This window comes from Podarcis erhardii (genome assembly GCF_964252035.2).
Source record: "Podarcis erhardii genome assembly, chromosome: 4".
Taxonomy (NCBI): domain Eukaryota; kingdom Metazoa; phylum Chordata; class Lepidosauria; order Squamata; family Lacertidae; genus Podarcis; species Podarcis erhardii.
In genome coordinates, this window is record NC_138508.1 from 70263419 (window position 1) to 70275794 (window position 12376).

Sequence of the window (12376 nt, forward strand, 5' to 3'; positions counted from 1 at the left end):
ATTAAAAACATGATAAAACATCAAACATTAAAAACATCCCTAAATAGGGTTGCCTTCAGATGTCTTCTAAAAGTCAGGCAGTTGTTTATTTCCTTGACATCTGATGGGAGGGCGTTCAACAGGGTCGGCGCCACTACCGAGAAGGCCCTCTGCCTGGTTCCCTGTAACCTTGCACGGAGGGAACAACCAGAAGGCTCTTGGAGCTGGACCTCAGTGTCTGGGCAGAACGATGGGGGTGGAGACGCTCCTTCAGGTATACTGGGCTGAGGCCGTTTAGGGCTTTAAAAGTCAGCACCAACACTTTGAATTGTGCTCAGAAATGTACTGGGAACCACTGCAGGTCTTTCAGGACCGGTGTTATATAGTCTCAGAGGCCACTCCCAGTCCCATAATCAGAATTATGAAAATCTGAACTCCCATAAAATGGACAGTGTTGGATTCCTTCACTTCAACCAGTTATTAGGCATCATGCTACACAACAGAGAGGTTCTGCTGATGCCTAGGAATGTCACATTATACGTTTTTTTCGACATGGAATTCTCCTCACTGGAAGTATATGGGAGGTTAAATCTTAAGAATGAATCTGTGGAGAGGACATGTAAGATTTGCTTCGTCTTAGAGGGGAGGTTGCAAAATGTGGATTGTGTCAGGATTTAATCACATGACACCACTCTCTGGTCTACATTAATATGGTGAATAGAGAAGGAATGAAAACATCATCATGAAATAATGAGATATAATCTGCTTTAAAACATACCATGTGCCATTCAACTTCACTTCTCTTTGCATTCAGGCTATGCTTCACTCTGCTATGATTTCTACATCTACTTGTTCTTGTCAGATAAAGTCTTGGAGCTTTTGGCTGCAAAGTAAACAATAGATGGTATTTGAATTGGATGAAATTATCAACTGTTCGCAGCAAAAGGAGTGTAGGGGTGGCTAGGACTAATGAGAAACAGAGCAAATTTTGCAGTCTGTTAGCTGTTTGGCCAAAAGAACAACAACCAATTTGCAGGTAATGGCCTGGTGCACCAGATTTTAACCAGTTCTCAGCTTGCCACATTAGCTGGCATGGATTCCTAGCCTCTCAAAAAGGTATCTAGCCCTGTAGATTCAAATCTACGTGGCAAAATATGCAGACATTATTCTGCCCAGTTGTCAATAGTCAATGAAAGAAGAGAAATCACAGCTATGATTAACATTGATGCAGAAACAGAGATATCCATAGAGACGGGAAAAGATATAAGATTCAATTGTCTGGGATGGAATTTCCTGGTTCTTTTTTCTGGTGTTCCTTCCTCACCAACTAACTTGCTGGAGCAGAAGTCAAAACTGCCCATGGAAAACAATGTCACAATCCATGGCTTTAGGCTGCCTGACATTGAGCAATGGGACATCCACCCAGAAATAGCAGCAAAAAAAAGGGAACCTAAGCTCTTCCTAACTTACAACTTATTTCATTGGGAGAAAGGTTTCAGGGTGGTTGGTTCTTTGATTTTGCTTTTTGAGGTTGTTAAACTTCTATAAATCGCCCTGTTACCAAAGCCAACAAGCTATTCTCCCCATACTGTACATTGCAAGTGTTATAACTGAGAGTGCTTACAACAGCTCAGACTTCAAAATTGCAGGTTGGAGGCAAGGCCAAGGCTGGCTTGGATTAGAAAATTCCTCAGGGGCTTCAATAATCTCTCAACTAAATGTCATTTGGAAATTACCTGATGTAAGCTCTTTAAGGTTAGTTTGGTTTATTGGAGTCAGGTTGGTTAATAGCTCACATGATCAGGATGTTAGACTCATACAAGCCCCTCCAAATACTAAGATTCCCAATTCCAGAATTTTAGTTTGTGGTTAAACTGTCCTCAAAGCAAATACTGTAAGCATTCGGTTGTGTATTAAAATAAAAAGGGAAACGGCACATTTAAAACAGCGGTATACCTCTAAACATGTTACAGCTTCTACCTGGTTAATCTTTTGACAAAAGTTGACGTTTTGAAAAAACGGGCTCTTCAATAAAGCAATTAGTTACAGAGCTCTCAAAACCAGGAGCTACACTGAAAAACTGTAGTCTGCAGACTGTAAGGTCTAAAATAAAAACAGAAGATTCTCAACCTATTGTGACTGTGTAGCTACAGATGCTGTTCCTTATTGGCTGTTCTTTTCATTCTACAACTGCAGGTTCTTAAGAGTTCTGTCAATGAATTATCAGACTCCTTTTCAGATTATTTGGAAGAAATCTTTCTATATTTGTTTCACTTCATAAATATAGTAGGTTCATTTTAACTGTTCAAAAATCTTAGACAAACTTTGTTTTGTTTTCAAATTCAGACATTTATGATGAGCAGTATTAATCAAGTTACAGATAGGTAGCCGTGTTGGTCTGCCATGGTCAAAACAAAATAAAAAAATTCCTTCCAGTAGCACCTTAAAGACCAACTGAGTTAGTTCTAGGTATGAGCTTTTAGTTCTAGGTATGAGCTTTTCGTGTGCATGCACACTTCTGAAGTGTATCTGAAGTGTACACTTCTGAAGTGTATCTGAAGAAGTGTGCATGCACACGAAAGCTCATACCTAGAACTAACTCAGTTGGTCTTTAAGGTGCTACTGGAAGGAATTTTTTTATTTAGTATTAATCAACACCTTAGAACTTTTAAGGTTCAAAGCACAAACTACTGATTTGACAAATATCTGTGAGAGAAGCTATTTTTGTTTCTAATGTACCTGTAATACTAATAATAATAATAATAATAATAATAATAATAATAATAATAATTTATTTATACCCCCCCCATCTGGCTGGGCTTCCCTGCCGCTCTGGGCAGCTTCCCAAAAAAATATTAAAATACTGTAATACATCAAACATTAAAAGCTTCCCTAAACAGGGCTGCCTTCAGATGTCTTCTAAAAGTCTGGTAGTTGTTGTTCTCTTTGACATCTGGTGGGAGGGCGTTCTACAGGGAGGGTGCCACTACCGAACAGGCCCTCTGCCTGGTTCCCTGTAACTTGGCTTCTTGCAGTGAGGGAACTGCCAGAAGGCCCTCGGTGCTGGACCTCAGTGTCCGGGTAGAACAATGGGGGTGGAGACGCTCCTTCAGATATACTGGACCAAGGCCATTTAGGGCTTTAAAGATCAGCACCAACACTTTGAATTGTGCTCAGAAACGTACTGGGAGCCAATGTAGGTCTTTCAAGACCGGTGTTATGTGGTCCCGGCGGCCGCTCCCAGTCACCAGTCTAGCTGCCGCGTTCTGGATTAGTTGTAGTTTCCGGGTCACCTTCAAAGGTAGCCCCACGTAGAGTGCATTGCAGTAGTCCAAGCGGGAGATAACCAGAGCATGCACCACTCTGGCGAGGCAGTCCGCAGGGAGATAGGGTCTCAGCCTGCGTACCAGATGGAGCTGGTAAACAGCTGCCCTGGACACAGATTTGACCTGTGCCTCCATGGACAGCTGTGAGTCCAAAATGACTCCCAGGCTGCGCACCTGGTCCTTCAGGGGCCCAGTTACCCCATTCAGGACCAGGGAATCCTCCATACCTGCCCGCCTCCTGTCCCCCAAAAACAGTACTTCTGTCTTGTCAGGATTCAACCTCAATCTGTTAGCCGCCATCCAACCTCCAACTGCCTCCCGGCACTCATTATTGTAATAATAACAGATTGGAGAGGAGGCCGGTAATAATTTAAAATAAACCTAGCAGTTTCACCTTTTGTGTTTTTCATCCCCCCCCCCGCAAGACACCTGTTTTGGAAAATGGAACTTAGCAGTTTGGGGGAGAGGAGTGCAAGTAGGGAGGCATGCCTAGGGCACAAAATAGAATGGCCAGCACATGGCCAACAAACACAAAAATGAAAAACACCAATGGGGTACATGCCAGCTGGGTAAGCACAGCTTCTACGGAGAGTTCCTCACCCAAGCTGAGAAGGGCTCCTGTGCTCTTCTGTGCAATGCTGAATGCAACACTGTCCGTCTTCTGTGACATTGAGGCACATGCGAGAGGCACTGATGACAGAGATGTAGCTGGTGAGTAGTTGCTTGACCGAGAGGGAGAAGACAGCAGACCAGGGGGCTCCTTGCAGCTCCGCCCAAACACACTCCCACCATCCAACTATACATTCAAGTTCCTGAGATGGCTTCTGCAGGTTCAGGTGAGTCAAATCTATGCACGGTATTGACATGCACAGGGGAGAGAAAAAGTTTAAAGATTCTGTCCCACGACTAGTAGGGCTGGGCGATATATCGTCCATATCATAATTCCGGTTTCATCATATTTGACCTGGCATCATATTTGACCTTGCAATATATTGCGGATCATAAACATGCCTTATGACATAGTGAGGAAGGTTTAATCCTTAAACTTACGTGAAATACATTCCTCAGCTATAATCTAGCATGCCAGGAATAAAGCAGGAATTGAGCCACAAGAAGACTGAGCTGCTGGCCACAGCAGCAACTGCTCTGCAGAATTCTTAGGTCAGTTACAGTCCAGTTAGAATCCTGACAACAAGACATATCATAACTCCAGGGTACTGGTCCTTTGGAACATCAGGAAAGTGGGAAACTGGAGGGAACTCAGTTCCCTTCTTTCCCAATGCAGAGTGTCTATTCCAGGACACACTCAGTTAAAACACGTTCTTCCTGAAGTCAGATTCAGAGCAGTTCCAATAGTAAAAATGGTTGTGTATCTCAGTACAGATTTATTTTCTGGTCCTGAACGCATTTCATAAAGGACCTCCATCTACAAGAGAAGCTAATGGCATTAGGCCCTGAACAGTAAGAATTTCCTTGGCAAAATTATGGAAGAGTCCTTACAAACCTATCATTATTCTTCCCCATCACATCTTGTTTGGACATTATAGTAAGGGGGAAGATATTAGCTCTTTTCCTTTGCACTGGGACCACATGAAATTTGTGCCATGAGACTGCATCACTCACACCAATACAGGCAGCATAATTTTCAGAACCAAGGTGTCCATGATTTAAAATCGCTTTTCTAAGACAATTAAGTCCAAATATTTGTGTTGCTTTATTTCCGTTCATTTCTGTGTTGATGCCAGGAAAGAAGGCGAGGGAAAGAAGGAGGCCACATGATGTGGCGTGGCCCACCCAGACGGCCCAATACCCACCTTTCTCGCATATCCTAGAAGTCAGCAATGGACTGGGATTGGAGGCAAACAAACTGAAGCTTTCTCCAGACATTAACACTGTTCCTGGTCAGTAGAATACAGATATGGGAATAGCAGTTCATCCCGTCTTAAGGTTGGGTAGTGCTTCCCTTGAAAACTCAACTTGGCAGTCAGTTTTGGATCTGTCCTCAGGTCTGGATGCCCAGGTGACAGCCATAGCCAGGAGTGTTTCTGCATGGTTTAGGCCACACTCATTCCTGGGAAATGCAGATCTGGTTGTGATGACACACACTTTTATTTATTTATTTACTATTATTACTATTAATTTTCTATACCGCTATACTGCCCTCCATCCAAGGATCACAGGGCAGTTTACAATACAGTGGTACCTCGGGTTAAGAACTTAATTCATTCTGGAGGTCTGTTCTTAACCCGACACTGTTCTTAACCTGAAGCACCACTTTAGCTAATGGGGCCTCCCACTGCTGCTGCTGCGCCGCCGCTGCACGATTTCTGTTCTCATCCTGAAGCAAAGTTCTTAACCCGAGGTACTATTTCTGGGTTAGTGGAGTCTGTAACCTGAGGCGTATGTAACCTGAAGCGTATGTAACCCGAGGTACCACTGTATAGAAATGCAAAAAATATGTAACATAACAATTAAACAAAACAGTAACCCCACCAAGTTAAAAAGGCTATAGATTGTTTAGCCGAATTTCACGATGTTCCACCTTGTGCCACTTTCAGTTTGTTGTAATAATGTTAGCATTTGTAAACTGATGTCTTCATTTACTTTATTTTACCTTATTTGTTGGGCTCTGTGGTTTTGCTGTTTAAGTGCTTTAAATAAAAGTATTCTTTTTAAAAAGGCACACATCTGTTGCCCGACAGATGTGGTTTTCATTTTTCGCAATCTTGCTTTTCTGGCATCCCTCTCTCCTCAAAATAAATGCCCATATGGTGTCCTCTTTTTTTTTTGCCTCTTGGAAGAATTTTTTTTAAGGACCTCTATTAGAATTATGTCTGCATCTACACGTGTGCAGTCGTATGCACTAAATTCACTTTCATTCCATCTCCCAGAACTACAGTCTAAAGCCCAAGGCTGTGCAGGGATGGATAGCGAACTGATAGCCCTTCAGATGTCATCAGACTCCAAACCCCATCAACCTCAGCCAGCATGGCCCATAGTCAGGGATTATGGGAATTGTAGTCCAACAACAGTTTAATCTGGACTAGAGCAGAGTTTTCTATGCATTTCCTTTTTTGAAACCACTTTAGTGGCTCCTTGTTCTTTTCTAGGCACTGTTCAAAGCTCTGCTTATTATGTTTAAAGCCCTGAAAAGCTTGGGGCTGACTTAACTGAAGGACTGCCATGTTCATTATGAACCAGTTAGCTAGTGGAATCAATGGAAGTTTTCGCATGTATCATCAGACATCAGGCTCCTCCACCTAGTGGCACAGCAATAAAACTGCTAGCAAATTTGCAAAGCTAAACAGTGTCCGGTACAGTTTCAAATTTGATGTTGAGATTGCTGCATGGAATCCCTTCCAATTCTACAATTCTATGATTCTAATGGATCTTAATTTTAAAGTATTTCTATCCCATCCTTCTCCAAAAGGATGGTCCACTATGCTCTGTCCCTCCAGCCACAGGGTTAACTCTCCTTTTGAAGTTAAAAAGAAAACAAAACTGCAGGCTGTTTTAATCTTTCTTTTGGTCGACCCTTCTGATATTGTCAGTACTGAAGCTACTCCATATGGAATTTTAAAATCTCTTATTTTTGTTCTTCTGCCACTTGACTGTGAATTCTCAGCTGTTTTCTCATAATGCTGCTGATAGTAATGTCTTTATTGCTTTAATATGGTTATTAAGATTTTTTTTTATGGAACGGTAGATGATTTTTAAAAACATCAATCACTCCCAATCCTATACATGTTTACTCAGAAGTTAGTCTCAATGAGTCCAGTTGAGCATTGGATTGCAGTCTAAATTAAATTAATCAGTCAGCTGTTACTCAGTGGGACCAATATTTATCCCATTTAGCTAACTAAATACGTAATTTCATTTATCTACAGGCATTGTCCTATATTTGACTCTTTCTCCCTCTAGTGTCTATTCTGTATAATAACACCAAATATGGGAAATCTCACGTTATTCCACAATTGGGGGGTGGGGGAGAACCTTAACACAACTTGGCTTTATATTCCCCCCATCCTTTCTTTTTGGAAGCTGAATTTGGTAAGGATTCTAAACTTAAATGGATCTGAACTGGGAAAAGGTCATGATAATCAACTCAGACACCATCACCAAAATGGTACGGACATTCCTCTATGAAAAGCAGGTTATGTATATTTGAACGTTATGTAGATAACTTATTAAAATTAATAAATTACTCGTTACACTGAAACACAATATTCAGTTTATTTCCCTTGGTCAAGCATGATGTTATTATACTCAAGCAGCAAGAAAGAAATCTCTATATGCTTTTTACTCAGGGTTGAAAACTTAAAGGGGGACACAGGAGAAATCGGAAAGACTTTATTTCCTCCCACAATACAAAAAAGCTCTAAAAACTGCAGTGACCCATAAGATGGAAAAAGGAATCCTTCACTTATGGGTGCCAGAGGCAAGACATTAGCACCAGGTTTTCTCTCTCTCTCTTACAAAGCAACAAAAATGCTATTTATAGAAATATATACAGCAGTAGGGAGAATCTCACTCCTGGTCCCTTCCGGAGAGCCTGCCAGCAACAATAAAGAACAAAGGAAGAAGCAAGGGGAGTGATTAAATATCACATTATGAAAAGGATAATATATAATGATACATCAATTTCCATATTGCTATCTTCATAAGAATATGATTTAACTCAAAGTACTGTGCACACACATACTGAAATTATATTTGGAGTTCACATACACAATCAGAATCACAGTCTCTTTTTTTAAAAAAAGAGTGACATGTAAAAGCTCACAGCTGACTGAAGTACAAAGAATCATTTATCTTAGCTTGGCTTTATTTAAGGATCAGGTAAAAGATTCCAAGACAAAATGGATCCGTTTCTGTAATATTGGTTGGATGTAGCAGCATCTGATGATGTTGGTAACTCATCAGATGTCTTCTAAACGGTATAGACAAACTTAGGACCCATTAGTACAGCAGAAGGCTAAAGGAATGACCCCGGTGCAGGCCAGTGGCCTATAGTGTATGAAATAGCACTGATAACTCAGGGAAAAGCCCCCTTCTAGGATTTGTCTTTGAAATACTTGATTACATAGAAGTGATTATGCCAAGACCCTGTATAGTCAACCATTGCTTATATTTATGACTGCATTGTACCTGAACGTTGAGAACCGTAGAAGGGAAATATTTTGCCTACACTCAAATCAAGTGGCAAGTGTCAAGAGAATTCTTTTTTCGTAATGTTTAAATTAGTTCCCCTTGTTAGGGAGGGCACTACAGCCAGGGGAGTTGAAGATTTAAGTGCTGAGTAAATCATTTTCTCAGTATAAATTAAAAACAGCCTATAAACAAGTATGATTTCCCTTTATCCATCAGATATGTACACTAATACGAGGGAACACTTACTGTGCAGATTAGTACATCAGCATTTGTTATCCCACCGTTCTTGTTTTGTAAAGGACAGTTTAGTGGGACTTTTTATAGATAGATGTTTTTCCATTGATGGCAGTGTTAATGCATCACTCCTTGTGGAAAATAAAGTCCCATAGTGGCAAGGATATTTGTTAATATGAAAATGGGAACACACTCACGTAATAACAGTGAACGTTTCCAATGTACTTCAGTAAAATGGATATCATGCTTCTTGTTGAGGCATGAAAAAGCTGGACAAACAGCAGTCCTAGGCACGAAGGACATGATAAAATTAAAAAACACACAGTTAGCTTTGTGCAAATGAAAGATATACAGAATGATCTTCTAATTTGTAGTTCGATTCACTGAATCCCTGGCAAATGGCACCAAGCATAATGTAGCAGTAGTTCTGCCTTTTATTTACAGACCTGTGCATATTATAGTCAGACCCTTAGTTACACTTCATTCATATAAGACAGCTGAGCTGAATGAAATTATTGCCTTTGTGCTGTGGAGAAGATGATAATTAATGAGTTGAACAAGACTGGCTAAAATTCTCCAACTTTATCTTCAAATGGAAAATAATAATAATGGCAAGTTCCACCCCGCCGAGACATTAAAAACCATGTACAGTCACACAGTTTCCTGGTGTGTTTGAAAGTAGCTTATTATATGTTGTTCCAAGGTCTACTCATCCAAACAGGATTGACATAATTTTTTTGGAAAGGCAGAGCTTATGCAACACTTCTTCAAAATAGCACCTGCCGGTGGAATCTTGCGAGTATTTACTCAGAAGTAAGTCCCACTTTGCTCAATGGGGCCTACTCCCAGGTAAGTGTGCATAGGATTGCAGATCAAATGTGCAAACGTCACTATATCTCACCAACCTGAATACAACACTAGACAGGTAACATGTTTAAATCTGTTCTGTCTGTTTGATATGGCTGTATCCTGCTCCCTCCCCAAAAAGTCTCCTAAAATCCTCATTGTTAAGTTTTTGAGGGCTCCACAGCAACCTATATGAATCTGAAAAGAAACCACACACTTTTTTTTTCTTTGTTAAAAAAGAAAGAAAGAACTGCACTCATGCACAACTGCAGCAGATTCCTGAATATACCGAATCTGAAGCACAGAATCTAATGTCTGGAGAGGTTCCTAAGGCTGTGTGATAAAGGAAAGCCAGAGAGGCTTTGAAATGTTTCTAGAAATGCAAATAACCCCACACAGAAACAATTCCCCTCCCCCTGAATATTATTGCTATTATGACTTGTTGTTGTTGTTTCTTTTGAGCAGCTCCTCCTAGTGAACGGAGGAGTTCTATACTTCTAAACCCACATTGTTTCGATTTCCAAAGTCCTTGGGTGAATGTCATTTGGGCCTGTCAGGTTGAAGGCTATCAGTCAGACACTTCAGCTGCTCCTCCCCAAGTTTGATTTTGTCCTCCAGTTCTCGCTGTTCGATTATGAGGGCGGACTTCATTTTGACAAAATGCTCATAATCGGCAAGGCTCTCGTCGCTCAGGTAGTTGGCCAAAATGTCAAAGACAATGCGTTCCCTTCGGTCCAGGTTCTCCTTCAGTTCCTTCGCATCTTCGTGCTGCTGTGTGAGCAGCTTCTTCTTCTCCACCAGGATCCGCTTGAGGGGGAGAGAGCAAAACCATTCCAGGTCATTTCAGGTGCAATTTGGCAGGTAAGTCAGCCTGATCTCACTGCTACATGGTTGTAATAAAATCTGCTACGAAACCTACTCACTGAGAGCGTACAGAGAGAGCATAGTGCAGATATGAAATGTGCATGATTACAAAGATGGCATCAACAGGACTTGAAAAACCCCTTTAAAAACAAAACACCACCACCCTGCTTACTCCTAAGCTTAGAGAAACACCCAGTGCTTAATTCTCTCTTTTGCGCACATGTTTACTTGTGCAAAATCATGAGGCTTTCAGGGGGGGAAAACAGAGGAAGAGGTTATTAAGTACTGATGGGCTTATAAACGTCAGTTAAATAAACTGTAATCAATTTGAGCCCCTTATATTGGGGAAAGAAAAACTGCGGAGGCCAGCAATAGGACAGTAATATAGGCTGTGGTTGTGGAACAGAGAAGGGCCGAAAGGTGATGCTCACAGGATCACAAGAGAGATCAAAGAAAGGCAAGGCAGAATGGAACAAGTTTTAGGAGCTATATAGAAACACAGGCTTTTAGTTTTCAGTTTTAGTTCCTTGAGTCACATGGTGAACATTTTAATTTCCTTGCTCTAAAGGAAGAATGCTAGTAAAATCTAAGCACATCTCATAGGCAAATTGCAGAGCACCTTTTAGAACATCATCATATTCACCAAGACATTTTGAAACTTGGAATGATTCTTCTATGTCTCAGCTTGTCTCAAAATCTTGGAATCGCTACCCCCTCTGCCACATGTGTCTTCTTTGTGGTCTTTGGCTAGCTTTTTTGCTTTGGATATCCTTGTTGGGGGGGTTTTGTTTTATTTTTTTAATCTTAAGGTCAGCTATTGTCACTGAAGAAATCTACTTGCCATCAAGAGAGCAACATTAGACATGAGCTCTTTAAAAAAACCACAAGACTTACCCGCTCTTCAGGAGAGGCATTTTCATCCAAGTTGTTTAGTGCATTTTCTACTCGGGCCAGACGGCCAGAGAGTGACAGCAGGAGGTTGACCACTTTATCCAGGTCCCCAATAAACATCCGGAACTTGTCAAACTCATTGGATTTGCAGACCTCTTTGACAATGGCCTCCACTTCATCTCCAAGCATATTGTTGGCCTGAATGTCTTCCAGGAGTGTCTCACGAGCTTCCCGCAACACTTGCAGCTTTCGACTTATGCTATCTATAAGTTCTTGCTACGGGGCGGGAAAAAAAGGGGGGGGGGGAGTAAGCTCAATTTATTTGGCATAACGGACGCAATCACAATTGAACCTCCCCAGCCCCATTTCACTCCGAAATACCACATTTTTAGAGCAGTATCATAACAATTTGAACAGCCATGGCTTTCCCAAAGAATCCTGGAACTGTAGTTCATTAAGGGAACTGAGAGTTCTTAGGAGACCCGTTTCCCTCACAGCACTACAATTCCCAGAGTGCTTTAATAACCAATCCCTCTCCCAGGGAACTCTTGCAATGTGCTCTTGTGATATCTCCTACATGCTTCCTTTTGAGGATATTTGCAAAAGTGAAGTCAGGTGTAGCAATTCCAATGCCTCCGGCTCCTATTTGTAAGAAAGTTGTTTAGATTCTACATCCAAGGCATCACATGCATATTTCAGTTATTCTTGCCTAAGTTGCATTGTTGGTTAGTAAAAAAAGCAATTGTCTTCTTTGTCAAGACACAAGACCACACCAACCAGTTCCCATGGTTTCACTGCCAACTTCACATTTTTGACTTGATATCATCTTCAGACTTACTTCAGACATACCTACAATCACCTGGAGCTGGGAGTTGTTTTCCCATGAGGCAATCCCATGCAGGTGGGAGCTGCATCTGACTGGCACACCAGATGGAGGGAGAGATGCAGATCCCATCCAGGAGGGCTTGCTTCATGGAAAATGCCCCCCCCCCCCGCCCGGCTGCAGATACATCTGAAGGACATCTCTGGTCACTTCACCTATGTTAAGAAAAAAATGCTGCATACGTAGGTGCATCGAGGCACAT

General features: G+C 41.4%; 1 protein-coding gene and 2 long non-coding RNA genes across 6 annotated transcripts in view; 1 reads left to right on the forward strand and 2 right to left on the reverse strand.

The window, feature by feature from the left end:
* Positions 1–12376, forward strand: part of LOC309340199 — a 186286-nt gene that overhangs the window by 49353 nt on the left and 124557 nt on the right. The gene's annotated exons all lie outside the window — the stretch shown is intronic.
* Positions 763–4541, reverse strand: LOC309340286. Its single transcript, XR_014155923.1, has 4 exons — positions 4356–4541; positions 3906–3995; positions 1960–2082; positions 763–862 (listed from the first exon to the last, which is right to left on the reverse strand). It is a non-coding gene; the product is annotated as an uncharacterized lncRNA (long non-coding RNA).
* SHROOM2 (shroom family member 2) overlaps positions 7520–12376 on the reverse strand; it is a 104548-nt gene continuing 99691 nt past the window's right edge. For all 4 annotated transcript variants that reach the window (XM_081858655.1, XM_081858654.1, XM_081858657.1 and 1 more), the window contains 2 exons: positions 11295–11567; positions 7520–10343 (listed from right to left, as the gene is read on the reverse strand). In XM_081858655.1, coding sequence (XP_081714781.1) covers positions 10077–10343; positions 11295–11567 — 540 coding nt within the window. In that variant the 3' untranslated portion in view covers positions 7520–10076. The remainder of the gene's footprint in view (positions 10344–11294; positions 11568–12376) is intronic.